Source organism: Cololabis saira, chromosome 9 (genome assembly GCF_033807715.1).
Source record: "Cololabis saira isolate AMF1-May2022 chromosome 9, fColSai1.1, whole genome shotgun sequence".
Classification (NCBI taxonomy): Eukaryota; Metazoa; Chordata; class Actinopteri; order Beloniformes; family Belonidae; genus Cololabis; species Cololabis saira.
In genome coordinates, this window is record NC_084595.1 from 31681440 (window position 1) to 31696047 (window position 14608).

The 14608-nt window shown below is 38.4% G+C and overlaps 1 protein-coding gene across 5 annotated transcripts in view; it reads right to left on the reverse strand.

The window, feature by feature from the left end:
• Nucleotides 1–4746: 4746 nt before the first annotated feature.
• pdlim5a (PDZ and LIM domain 5a) overlaps nucleotides 4747–14608 on the reverse strand; it is a 67881-nt gene continuing 58019 nt past the window's right edge. For all 5 annotated transcript variants that reach the window (XM_061729258.1, XM_061729257.1, XM_061729256.1 and 2 more), the window contains 4 exons: nucleotides 10312–10492; nucleotides 8767–8887; nucleotides 7072–7187; nucleotides 4747–6632 (listed from right to left, as the gene is read on the reverse strand). In XM_061729258.1, the coding sequence (XP_061585242.1) occupies nucleotides 6543–6632; nucleotides 7072–7187; nucleotides 8767–8887; nucleotides 10312–10492 (508 nt within the window). In that variant the 3' untranslated portion in view covers nucleotides 4747–6542. The remainder of the gene's footprint in view (nucleotides 6633–7071; nucleotides 7188–8766; nucleotides 8888–10311; nucleotides 10493–14608) is intronic.

Genomic DNA, 14608 nt, shown 5'->3' on the forward strand with positions numbered 1-14608 from the left:
TTCCAAAAGCCCCGGATCCATAGGCGCCGGAACCGTGGGTGCTTCGGGGCCCGAGCGCCCACGGAGATAGCCGAGCACCCACGGGGAGGGCCGAGCAGGCGAGCCCCCATGTCAACAATCACTGATTGGCTAAAGCAGTTTTCACACAGAGGGCGCACAGCGGTAGCCGCTGACGGCTTTCCCATTCATTGCCTCCGCGCAAGAGTGCAGGGTCTGTCGCTGAGGTCGGCGGCGCGCAACAGGGCGCACGGCGCCGGGTTGGGCGCAGACTCGGCGCAGAGACGGCGCAAGTGCCCGGATCTGAAAAAACAAAAAAAACAAAAAAATCGTCTGGTCTAAACGTTCAATTGGGGCGCAAACACCGCGGCAGGTGCCGTCTCGCGCCGCCGGTTTTCTACCTTTTGCAGAGCTACAATTTTACTGTTTTACTCCCTAAACCACTTCCTTTTAATGTCTCTGATTCTTTTGTCATCTCCCTCACCTTAACTGTGTCCATCACCTTCTTCGTCTCCATTATCCTGCTCATATTCATCAACTTCTAGGTCCAATTCATCTTCGATCTCAATCTCGTCAAGAGACTTTCCTTGGAATTCTCCAAGAGTTCCTTTCACCATTGCAAGTAGAAGCTTTGTGATTTTTGCCACTTCTGTAGTTTTTTCAGAGATAGAAATATATGTGTTTTCATCTACACTTTTGTTTTTTTTAACCTAGAAAGACCTGACGTTTGGGGCAAAAGGGCTACAATAACATTGTATTCTTGTTTAATGTCTGTCCTACTCTTGTTTTAAAGAATACATATAAACTTTCTTTTATTCCAAAAGTAATCCATTTTTTGTATTTAGAGCAAAAACTAAGAAAGGCATATGGTAAAAGTTCTCCCACTTAAAAAGATGAGAGAGGCCTGTTATTTATATCATAGGTTCACTTCAACTATGACAGAAGGATTGGGTGAAAGAATCCAGGAAATCACATTGTAGGATTTTTACTGAATTAATTGGTAAATTCCTGGGTAAAATAAGTATTTGGTCACCTACAAACAAGCAACATTTCTGTCTTTCACAGACCTGTAACTTCTTCTTTAAGAGGCTTCTCTGTCCTCCACTCGTTACCTGTATTAATGGCAGCTGTTTTAACTGGTTATCAGTATAAAAGACACCTGTCCACAACCTCAAACAGTCACACTTCAAACTCCACTATGGCCAAGACCAAAGAGCTGTCAAAGGACGTGAGAAACAAAATTGTAGACCTGCACCAGGCTGGGAAGACTGAATCTGCAACAGGTAAGCAGCTTGGTGTGAAGAAATCAACTGTGGGAGCAATTATTAGAAAATGGAAGACATACAAGACACTGATAATCTCCCTCCATCTGGGGCTCCACACAAAATCTCACCCCATGGGGTAAAAATGATCACAAGAACGGTGAGTAAAGATCCCAGAACCACACGGGGGACCTAGTGAAGGACCTGCAGAGAGCTGGGACCAAAGTAACAAAGGAACCATCAGTAACACACTACGCCGCCAGGGACTCGGATCCTGCAGAGACGGACGTGTCCTCCTGCTGAAGCCAGTACATGTCCAGGCCCGTCTGAAGTTTGCTAGAGAGCATTTGGATGATGCAGAAGAGGATTGGGAGAATGTTATATGGTCAGATGAAACCAAAATAGAACTTTTTGGTAGAAACACAACTTGTCGTGTTTGGAGGAGAAAGAAAGCTGAGTTGCATCCAAAGAACACCAAACCTACTGTGAAGCACGGGGGTGGAAACATCATGCTTTGGGGATGTTTTTCTGTAAAGGAACCAGGCCGACTGATCCGTGTAAGGGAAAGAATGAATGGGGCCATGTATCGTGATTAGGGGTGGGCAAAAATATTGATATGGCAATATATCGCGATACTTTTCCAGCCGATTCAATATCGATATTCAAAATTTGAATATCGATTTTTTTTTTTTTTTTTTTTTTTTTTAATATTTTTTATCCCCGATTTTTTTCCCATTATATCACCCAGTGCTCCTACCTAAGTGACAGTCCTGGGCATTGCCACTCTTTACCAACCCTGGGAGGGCCCTGCACTGAGCTCCGGTTTTATTTCACGTTTTATTTCATTTTATAATTTATTTTTTATATAACACAATTGCCTGTCCTTAAAAAATGAAAAATAATGGACAGAGGTTTATTTATTTATGGATTTATATCTATACTGACTGATCACTGTGCCTGTCCTTGGTTTTAGTACCCATCTTTCTTGTGTTTATTATCATTTGCCACATAATTAAAGCAACCTCATACTAAATTTAATGTTAATTTCATATCATGTAAATAATATGAAAAACATATACAAATATGTTGTAACTTTAGCTTGTATAGTTAAAATAAAACATTGTTTTGACTCAGTTTGTCCCATGAATTGTCACTATAATCTGATGAACGTGCAACTCGGATTTTAAGATCCATCACTATCATCTGATGTACATATATACAACTTGGATTTTAAGATGTGTAATGCATTTTTAAATTTTTCGGTGAACTATGTAGAATATAATAATCGGGATATCGCATAATCGGGATATTGCAATGTGTATCGTATCGTGGCTCAAGTATCGTGATGCGTATCGTATTGTGAGGTCCTTCCCAATACCCACCCCTAATCGTGAGATTTTGAGTTAAAACCTCCTTCCATCAGCAAGGGCATTGAAGATGAAACGCGGCTGGGTCTTTCAGCATGACAATGATCCCAAACACACCGCCCAGCCAACGAAGGAGTGGCTTCATAAGAAACATTTCAAGGTCCTGGAGTGGCCTAGCCAGTCTCCAGATCTCAACCCCATAGAAAATCTTTGGAGGGAGTTGAAAGTCTGTGTTGCCCAGCGACAGCCCCAAAACATCACTGCTCTAGAGGAGATCTGCATGGAGGAACGGGCCAAAATACCAGCAACAGTGTGTGAAAACCTTGATAAGACTTAGGCTACAGAAAACGTTTGCCCTCTGTCATTGCCAACAAAAGGTATATAACAAAGTATTGAGATTAACTTTTGTTATTGATCAAATACGTGTTTTCCACTATAATTGTCAAATACATTCTTTAAAAATCCGACAATGTGATTTTGCGGATTTTTTTTTTTTTTTTTTCATTTTGTCTCTCATAGTTGAGATATACCTGTGATGAAAATTACAGACCTCATCTTTTTAAGTGGGATAACTTGCACAACTGGTGTCTGACTAAATACTTTTTTGCCCCTTTTTTGCAGTTACCAAACAGGGAAAGCTGTACACAGCTCTCACCAAGTGGTATGGAGTGGTAGTTTACCAAGTCAGTGGATCGTACTGGGTCTGTATCTAATGGAGACAACAGCTGAAAAAGCTGAGGAGGATGATGGGCGTGTTAACCTACTAGGCTGTACCCTGGACCCCTGCTAATGGAAACCCTCCACCTAAATAAGCCATTAGTCAAACCAGATATGCTCACTGTCAACTAATTGTTGTGTCAAAAACATGCCTTTAAGAAGCTGAGTGTGCTGACAGTGTAGGTGTTAGCAGCTCTAATTATAACTTCAGGGTGCACAAACGTGAACTACTTGCTGCACAGATTCTACACTCACACATTAGGAGGAAAAATGTTGGTATTAAAAACATTTGGATAGGTTTTTTTGACCTTGCACATCCTCTTACAGAACAATAGGTTACACAAGTACATGGGCCTTCTTTCCCACCCTTGACATATTGTAATTTTTATTCTGCCTTTACAGTCTGTGCCATTGCAATCAGCAGGGGTTTGTGTAAATGTGGGAACACTGAGTGGTGTTGTACACTTTTAACCAATTCATGATTTCTGATTGGTCCTATGTAGTTGGATTCTCACTTATACTGACACAACTCACATCACTTGAATGCTAACATAATCTCAACACTTTTTTTTTTGCTCTAGCAGTAAGATAAGTAATTTGATATTCTAAGATATGAATATACTAGTGACACAACTGAACCCTACAAAATAAATAAATAAGTGAATGAAGACACAGATACTTTCATTGGGAGTTAAAATGAACATAATTTATTAGACAACTCATATCAGTTTCAACAGTTTGAGAAATATAGTTTTGAAATAAGCAGTATTTGTAATAATATGTTTACCATAGGCTTTATTTACCCCATTTTGTTATGCACAATAAAAACCCAGCTTTTTGTTGCCCTTTTTTATTGTTTCTTGTTTCCAGTGTCTGGAATATTAGACAAAATAGACCAAGTATCCCACAGTGATAAAAATGTGAATATCTGCAGAGATGGTTAGTGGATGTTCAAAGTATGTAAAAAAAAAATCAAAAAGGAAACACCCTCAGTTCTTTTAGAAGTACTATAAATCAGAAGTCATTACCCAAACAGGTAAATACCTATATTTAGAAAAGACACTCACTCATTCTCTAAAAAGTAAATAAAAAAATGACTAAACACCACAATATGCTGTAGGTCAGAAAGAAGAACTTAAAGGATAAAGGATACAGAGAACAGACTCAAACAGAAATTAATGCAAATATTTTTTTGATAACAAAATGAAATAAATAAAACTTTATACCATCCAAGATCACCTTTTCCTTTACATGTTTCTCAGATGTCTTTCTGTTGCATCTTTATATTAAGAGTGCTTTAAAAAAAAAAAGTGATTACAGTTTATAACATAGATGTGACTAGTTTTAGGCTGACTTAAATAAAAGTTTAAATTACAGACAGAGTCTGTATTAAAGACATTAAAGACATTAAAGTTAAAAATTAAAATACATTCTGCAAATTTGAATGAACATTCTAGCATTTTGAATACCTGTTATGTGAAATGGTTTTGCTACACAGACACAACTAGTCAGATAATGAAATGTGATCACAGCTTTGCAAATAGGAATAGCAACAAATATACAATGTTTTGCACAAAATGAAAAAAAAGAAAAAATAATCCTCTGGTCATTTATTAATTTTACAGCAATTTTTAACTGTTAACACCTGTAATTAGAGATAATGTGTTCTTTCTAACAGATCTTCACAACATTGTGCCAATATGTGATGAGAAAAGAAAAGAAGAGCATGGCAAGGAGAGTACAAAATTATTCAGTATCTCAGCTTTGAAGCATAACGTTAAAGGCAGGATGAGCAAATCCATGTGATTTATATCCAGAACTATTTTTTTGTAACATTTAGTGAATATCCACCCAGCATCTGTTAGCTGTCCATCTAGTGAGTATGCCGTAAAAAAGAAAAAACCCCAAACAATATAAAACCAGTTCTGTCAACTAGAAACAGATTAGGCAACAAATGTTGCTCTATCCCAGGGATCCTATTCTGGTCCTCGAGGGCCAGTGTCCTGCATTGTTTTAGATGTTCCCCAGCTTTTATGCACCTAATTCTAATTAATGGTCATCATCAGCTTGCAATCAAGGTCTGTTAAAGGTTGTGTTAAAGCAGGGAAACATCTAAAACATGCAGGACACTGTCCCTCGAGGACCGGAAACGAGGATCCCTGCTCCAGACAATCCCCAACAGGAGCAGGGTCTGTGCTTGTGCACATGAATTAAGGGAGGAGGGAGAGCCCGGGAGAGGTCATGATGGGAGGTGCTTTGTTGGGGTGTACTAGAGGGAGGTGGAGCTCTCTGTGTTTTGTTGATGTCTTGTTTCAAATATCAATAGACAGGATGTCATCCAGAAATTGCTTACCCTGCCTTTAAGATCTGATGCTGCCCATTAACTTCAGAAGTCACTTTATTAGGCACCAACGCCTTGCAGGATCTCTGTATGTACCTGCTTCTTGAGGGCTTCACTGTCTGCAGCCCCACTAAACAGGGCTCACTATCAAAATTGTAGCACAAAAAAGAAAAAGAAAAGTCATCCTGACATGTTAGGGACAGGTTTGAGTATTAGACAAGTGTTTCTGTCCCCTTGTGATGGTTGACAAGCTGTGTCATACTCATTTATCTTTTTGATGACTGTAATCCAATAAAACTATTTTAATTCCAAGTTTTAAGGCCCCTAATATACTTTGCTGGGTACTCTACATGCCTGCAATTAATTATTAATATCCTTCCTCTTGCTCAAATATTGAATATTTTGATTTATTTAATTTTCTTTCAACACATTTCTGGAATTGTTTGTCATGATGATTAATTTGAAATTTTACAAAGTAGAAAAGAAGGTTAACTAACCATTAATGCATTTTAGGCATAGACTAAGGTTAAGTTATAAAGATCATAGAGCTTTGTGTATTGGAAAATATAGTATTATGGTATTTTGGTTTACATGACTTAACAATAAAATACAACCATTTGCTGTGCATGAGTGTCTAACTGAACTAAATTCAGTAAAGGAAAATCAATCAGTCTGTTTTTTCCCTGGAGGGAATTGGTCAAAACCAAGAACAAGTATTCTTGCTTCCTCTGTTAGGAACTAATATGAAGGCATGAATATCGCTTCACTTGTATTCTCAACTAAGTGCTAAATCAGTAAGAGGTGCTCTTCCAACGATCGAGAACAGGAGGCCAGAGAAGTGTGAGAAGTGTACAAGCTTCATATCTTCAGCGTATGAGCATGTTTCTTGCAAAGGGGTTTGTCCTTCTTTGAAAAGAAGGTCTGGTTCTCCAGAGAGGTAGAGCACACCTGAAAAGAGCCCAACACACACACACACACACACACACACACACACTCAACTCATTAAAAATAATATCAAAAACTTGTAGTAGAACATTTTCTTTCTCTCTAATGATGTAAGAAACTCATTTGGAGTTTCAGACAAACAGTTATGCAAATACTTTTAGGATAAATGTACTGAGATTAAATGTAGTAGCAATGGTTGTCAACATGATTGAGTATTTGGAACAAAGTTCCGACCCTAGCCCCAGCTCTGTGTTGGCAGTAATTTTGTGTCTGCCTCATCTGGATCTGCTTTTCATTCACAGTTTAAAGATGTTTAATTTGAAAGAATTGACTCTGACTTTGTTCAGAAGTGGGAATGAGATTATGTGCATATGTTACATCATACTGTGTCAGTCAGTGCTGGGTGGGTGTATAGAGATTAATTTGTATGAGCTTCACTTACAGCACATGCAAAGCAGGTGTCATGCCAAGTGTAACCAAGCGCCTCCAGGAATTTGTCTCCAGCCTCAACGGGGAACTCACAGCCATGGCATCCAGTCCCGAACAAACTGTAAAAGTCTGTTTTACATATACACAAAGAGGGATTACATCAAATAAACAAAGTAGGATTTATATATAAAAAAAAAAGTCCAGATTTATCTCGTAAAAACACCTAGACTGATAGGATGTGATTAAGAACAATGACAATACACCAGAAGATTTTGCTGATTAAAGAATCAATACATTTCTGATTTAAAAAAAATGAATAAATAGATATATATGTGATAAAAGGCAACTTGCATCTTTTTTATTGCTTCAATCTTGTTTTTTTTTCTCCCTTTTTTTTCAATATTTTTATCCCCGGTTTTTTCCCATTATATCACCCAGTGCTCATACCTAAGTAACAGTCCTGGGCATTGCCATCCTCTACCAACCCCGGGAGGCCCTACACTGAGCTCAGGTCTCCTCCTTAACCTGAGGAGTGAGCAGCTTCTTTTCACCAGACAGGGTGGGGCTTCTCTGGCCGGACGTAGCGCGTGGAAGGATCACGTTATTCCGGCCGGATCCTCCCCACCCTATCTGGCGCTCCGGCTGGCCAGAGGGGGCATGTGTAGCCCAGGACTGTTGCATGTTTTTGTGAGGGTAGCTCACATTAGCTACCAAGGGAACACGAGGAGAACATGCAAACTCCACACAGAAAGGTCCTTTCTCCAACCCCACCCAGGGTGTGGTGCTGAAGTCATGGGGGAACTAACACGCACTTCAGCGCCCACAGCGTCCCCGGCGGGAATCGAACCCAGGACCTTCTTGCTGTGAGACGGCTGCACTACCGGCTACGCCACCGTGCCCCTTTTTCTCCCTTTTTGCATGAAAAAAATCAATTTAGCAGCTCAGTCAATACAGTCAATGCATCTAGTAAGCACATTGTACAGTCATCTAGTACCATCACAACTCAATCCCACAAGCCCACAAGAAGCAGGCAATTACGTTTGACATCAGAACAATGGTGCCACATAGCACCCATTTGGACAGATTTTAGTTAGAATTCTCCTTCAGAGCCAATAATATTCAACATTTCATCAAAGTATGAACCACAGCTGTCTGATTGTTGGTAGTAATGGACCTCAAAGCAGGCTTAAAGATTTAATTAATTCTAATTAATGCATCCATCCATGGTCAATCCTTGAATCTGTCAAGCTGGGTGAGAAACTGGGTATTATCCACATAAGCCACTAGTCAGTAACAACATTTACTCACCTTCAAAGCTGCAGGGAAGTTAGACTGAAAAGGTACAGCATTAACACATCACCATGCTGCCAATATGCAGAAAATACGGTATATATTTTTCTAGATATATCACTCGCAGTTAAATCCCATGCTGTGGCCAAGCCTCCACAGCAATCATGAGCTCTGCTTCTTGATTAAGAAATGTTCTATCTGCAAAGTTGAAGATAACGCCTTTTCATTAAGTTTATTACTTGTTTTTTTGTTTTGTTTGTTTAATCAAATAATTTGACGATGATCTCAAGAGGGTTAAGGATCAGATAAAGCATGCATGCACATCTGTGGTTTTAGCCTGTTGAATACTGTTGCAATTACTGGAAAATACCTCACAAATACCTGCATCAAGTTTTGGGGATGGTCCATTTTCACTCACCTTGCTCACAGTACGGCTCTCCATCCTCCAGGTGGAAGGTGTTGTTTCTGATCGGCTGCTGACAGGCAGCACATAGGAAGCAGTAGGCATGCCATGTCTGTTTAAGAGCATTGATCACCTCCTGAATGGAAGGAAATAAAAAATAGTGGATAATCATACTAGTAATAGTTGGAATTTCATACACACAAATAGTATACACACACACACACACACACACACACACACACACACACACACACACACACACACACACATATATATATATATATATATATATATATATATATATATATGTCTTTTTATGTCCCCTTTGAATATTCTCCCTTTTGTTTTGTTTTTTTTTCTTTTCTTGCTGAGTCGCATGACCCAGCTTAAAATAGACATACTAATTTCTTTCCCACCCAAAAACTGTGAGAACAAGACAGGACAGGGAGTCATTGGAGAGTTGGTGGGCTGGAGTCAAGTGAAGGATTAGGAGAGAGAGAGTGAGAAAACAGGTTGATAAGGAGCCGTAAGCTGGTTAAAAATGTGTGAGAAACAGAGGGTTGAAAGAGATTGAGGCTAAAGAGGTTAGAGCATGTGAAGGATGAATTTCAGGGCACTGATTTCAGCCTCTTGACAGTTTGGGTTCAAACCGCACCTGTAGCCTTTAGGCTGTTAAATCCTAATTCGCTCTAACAACTGAATTCCTGAGTTACAGTGGTGGTCATGACAGACATTTTTTAAGAACATTCAGCCTTCATGTATCCTCAGAGGATCTTTTTTATTATTTTAATCATTTAATTCAAGAACCCTGTGCCAGAATCTCAGAAGCTACATGTTTATGGTTCTCACATTTGAGATCTTCTTTCATCAGGATCTTTTTTTATTTTATCTTTTTTTTTAGAATGTTTTGTCTGCCTAAACAACTTTCATTATACACCCAAATACACACTTGAAAATCTGATCATACTGCTGGCAGACTGTAAAAAAGAATGAACATGTGGTTATTCTAGTAGTTATTAGGGAGTTATACATAAAGACTGACATACAACATGCTGTAAATGTTAAAGTCTTCTAAAGACATAAAATAAAATGACTCGCATTGCACTTTCACACCTAATTTAGTTTTATTCTGTCATTTACTGAAGACATACTGTAGTCCTGGGTGTTTTATTTTACTTTGGCTCATATGGTGTTCCTCATTTGTAAGACCCTTTGGATAAAAGCATCTACTAAATGACTGGAAGTAAATGGAAATCATTAAATGTAGATGACATATTATGGAAAAGTGGGGAAACCATAAGAAAATATTGTTAGAAAAAGTGGAATGAAACTAAATAAGTCAGAAATCAGAAAGTGTGACGGCTAGAGAGGAGCACTGTCGCCTTTGAATCCAAATACTGGTGGTGCAACATGAAAACAGCAGTCACACATGATGTCAAGGTTAGAAAAATGGCAAATAACTGTGACTGTGGTTAAATATGGTGAAGATCTAAACCTTCATCCTTCTCTACATTCATACTGGAAATTACATCTCTCTTTTCCTTTCTCACATGTGCTCACCCCAAGTACTTTGTCCTGGCAGCGGCTGCATGTTGGAGCGAGGAAGTCCTCATAGCAGTGTTCACAGTACACAGATCCCTTTTCTTCCACAAAGCCTGTATCTGACAGGGACGAACGGCAGTGGGCACAGTTAAATTCCTCCTTATGCCACGATTTCCCCATTGCAACCAAAAATGGCCCTCTGGGAAAAAGAAAATAAAAGATACGAAAGGCGCCAAACAAGTTACAACATGTATTATTTTGAGATGTTAAGTTCATTAAATGTTTACTGCGGGTGTAAAGAGCACAACTTTTTTTAATCATTTGTATACATGGTTTTCTTTATCCACTGTAAACTGTTTAGAATATTAACAGTGTTGATACTTATGGAAATATACAAAATTTAGAAAAATCATGTGGGCAATACTGAGAACCGCCTTTCTGTTTTGATAGGATTTACTACCAGTTACTACCAAGTACTGCAAATAATCAGCCTTCAATGAACTGATCCGCAGCAAGTAGACCCGTTTAAATGCGGACAATTTGGCAGTTTACCGCTTTGACACATTCAGGCATGGGTTAATACAATGCCAAGAGGAAAAGATATAAGCAATATCTTAAGAGAAGCAAGTGAGAATTACCTTGTTGTTGAATTGTACTATAGAAATCAACTTGCCAGATGATTCTAAGCGGTGGACATTTAAGACAACTGCTAATCTTCGCCCCATGCAATGCTCAGTAAAAAAAAAAAAAAAGAACTTCAGACCCTACATCAGGGGTATTCAACTATATTCGGCCGGGGGCCACATCTGTAAAAGGACTGTATGGAGAGGGCCGCACAATTTGAAAATTTGGGGGTTTTCAAAATGTATTTTGCACTGAAAGACGAAGACTTATGTATATATAATACATTTGTATTATACATTTGAATATATCTAGTTTACATATGAATTATGTATTAATTGTCTCCAGATTTAGTAATTGTGAATGTTAAATATAATATTCAGATAAAGAAATATTATTTTAAATGCAAGTTCATTTTGAAACCATGCATTGTGCAAACTTAATGAAGTTGATATTGACCTACTTTTAATAAAACACGCCATAATGACAAAGCACCACTTTCCACCAAGATTTCCTTATTTGAATATTATATTAAGCATTGGGCACAAGCATTTCAGTCCATAGTAGCCAGTTTGATGTTATAAATAAGGAACCAACATATTAACCATAAGCTCCTTTATTAATGACACATCTGTGCATTATATCAGCAAAACAAAACAATCACATGAAATTATAGGAGGCTTAGAAGTTCCATCTGAAATGCAAAGTCCTCACTTATTCAAATGAAAAAAATGTCAGACCAATCCTAGAAGCCTAATGATGTAAACAAGTCCTCTATACAACGGAGGTTAATAATAATGTGACAAACATTAACACTGTGCAACACTGGCAAAAAATCTGAAGTAAAAAACATCTCCAACAGAGATTAACATGTACAAACACTATGCATCGTTAACCAACAAAAAAAAGGCTATCAAGCTTTCTTAAACTTAAATGCGATATGCATTCTCTGCACACATTACAAATAAAAATCGCACCTTGTGTGAACGCATTCCTGGCATGTCTGTCTGCCTGTGTGTCTGCCTGTATCTCAAGGCGGCTCGTCAGCCAGCGGTGTGCAGCGGGCCAACAAAATTACGCAGCGCAGTTGGCACTCTCTCAAAAACAATTTAAATAAAAAGAAAACAGCTCGAGCTCGGAACTGAAGTACAGTAGTGCAAACTAATGTGTGCCATATTGTCCAATGTCCATCACTCATTTACAAAAAATAAATAAATAAAAATAGATTTACCTTACCTAACTGTTCGGTTTTTTCCCCACTTATTCCACCGAACACTGAAAGTGTTTTTTTTTGCTATTTTCGAAAAGAACTTCAGACCCTACATCAGGGGTATTCAACTATATTCGGCCGGGGGCCACATCTGTAAAAGGACTGTATGGAGAGGGCCGCACAATTTGAAAATTTGGGGGTTTTCAAAATGTATTTTGCACTGAAAGACGAAGACTTATGTATATATAATACATTTGTATTATACATTTGAATATATCTAGTTTACATATGAATTATGTATTAATTGTCTCCAGATTTAGTAATTGTGAATGTTAAATATAATATTCAGATAAAGAAATATTATTTTAAATGCAAGTTCATTTTGAAACCATGCATTGTGCAAACTTAATGAAGTTGATATTGACCTACTTTTAATAAAACACGCCATAATGACAAAGCACCACTTTCCACCAAGATTTCCTTATTTGAATATTATATTAAGCATTGGGCACAAGCATTTCAGTCCATAGTAGCCAGTTTGATGTTATAAATAAGGAACCAACATATTAACCATAAGCTCCTTTATTAATGACACATCTGTGCATTATATCAGCAAAACAAAACAATCACATGAAATTATAGGAGGCTTAGAAGTTCCATCTGAAATGCAAAGTCCTCACTTATTCAAATGAAAAAAATGTCAGACCAATCCTAGAAGCATATGTCAACAAGTCCTCTGTACAACGGAGGTTAATAATAATGTGACAAACATTAACAATGTGCAACACTGGCAAAAAATCTGAAGTAAAAAACATCTCCAACAGAGATTAACATGTACAAACACTATGCATCGTTAACCAACAAAAAAAAGGCTATCAAGCTTTCTTAAACTTAAATGCGATATGCATTCTCTGCACACATTACAAATAAAAATCGCACCTTGTGTGAACGCATTCCTGGCATGTCTGTCTGCCTGTGTGTCTGCCTGTATCTCAAGGCGGCTCGTCAGCCAGCGGTGTGCAGCGGGCCAACAAAATTACGCAGCGCAGTTGGCACTCTCTCAAAAACAATTTAAATAAAAAGAAAACAGCTCGAGCTCGGAACTGAAGTACAGTAGTGCAAACTAATGTGTGCCATATTGTCCAATGTCCATCACTCATTTACAAAAAATAAATAAATAAAAATAGATTTACCTTACCTAACTGTTCGGTTTTTTCCCCACTTATTCCACCGAACACTGAAAGTGTTTTTTTTTGCTATTTTCGGCCGAACATTCGATGCATCACTATTATTTAAAAAAAAAAAAAAAAAAAAAAACAAACAACCCCTTTTTGAAATATGACCAGGGGCCACATAAAAGCTCCTGGCGGGCGGCATGTGGCCCGCGGGCCGCCATTTGAATATCCCTGCCCTACAGGCTTCACGATGTGTGTTGAATATTGAGTATGGTTGTTTGTAATAGTGGTCTGGAGAGACACTTTTCTATGTGGAGGGAATATGAAGGCATGATTGACTTTCATAAAACTGCATCGGAAACCACAAGACTTCTGTAACAATTACTTATGGACAGATGCGACCAAAGTGCGACCAAATGCAGCATTTCAGGAGAAACACCTCATACCCACAGTCAAGCATGATGACGGAGTGGTGGCGAGTTTAGTTGTTTTGCAGCTCCAGCACCTGGAAGCTTTCTCATTGTGTTGACTATGACCCCCTCTGCATACCAGAGTATTGAAGGTGAAAATCTGAGGCCAGCTAAAGGCTAGTTTAAATTAGCTTATGTACTAAGACAATGGTCTGAAGCACAACAATGGATCTGCATGAGGATGGCTGAAAAAAAAAAATAAATAAATAAGAACCAAGGTTTTAAAATGGTCTAGTGAAACGTGAGCACAGCTGAAATGCTGTGACAGGACCTTATAAGAACTGTGTATAAGAATGTGCCAATAAGTAACTCAATGACTTGAGCCAAAGTTGTTCCTCCTCAAGTTTGTGAGAAACTGATAAAGTTGTAGACAAAACAGCTACTTCAGGATATTTCTGCTAAAAGTGAACTTATAAACTTTTGAATCATGGGGGAAGTTAGTACTCTTTGTTTTGGAGACATTTTTGTTCAATTAATAATGGCAAGGGGAAACAAGTAGTACGTTATTCATCTGAGGTTACTTGCCTGACAATAAGATTCACAACACTGTGTTTTTTCTAAACCAGTGCAAAATTTCAAAAAGAGTCACTACAATAGTACTCATATTTTTGAAATTCGGTCTGTTAACTCAGTAATGAATAGCTTCGTTTTTTCATCCAACGCTGACCATCATGCTTTCACTCAGACAGCACCATGCCTCTCTCTGTCAACTGTGGTGATTAGGTAAAATGGGGAAACAATGGAGGCTGATTTACTCAGCACAATAGCTGAGCTTATCTGAGATTGCTCTGACAGTGGTTCAGGCTGTCAGCTGTGTGAGCAACCTGATCCTTTGTGAC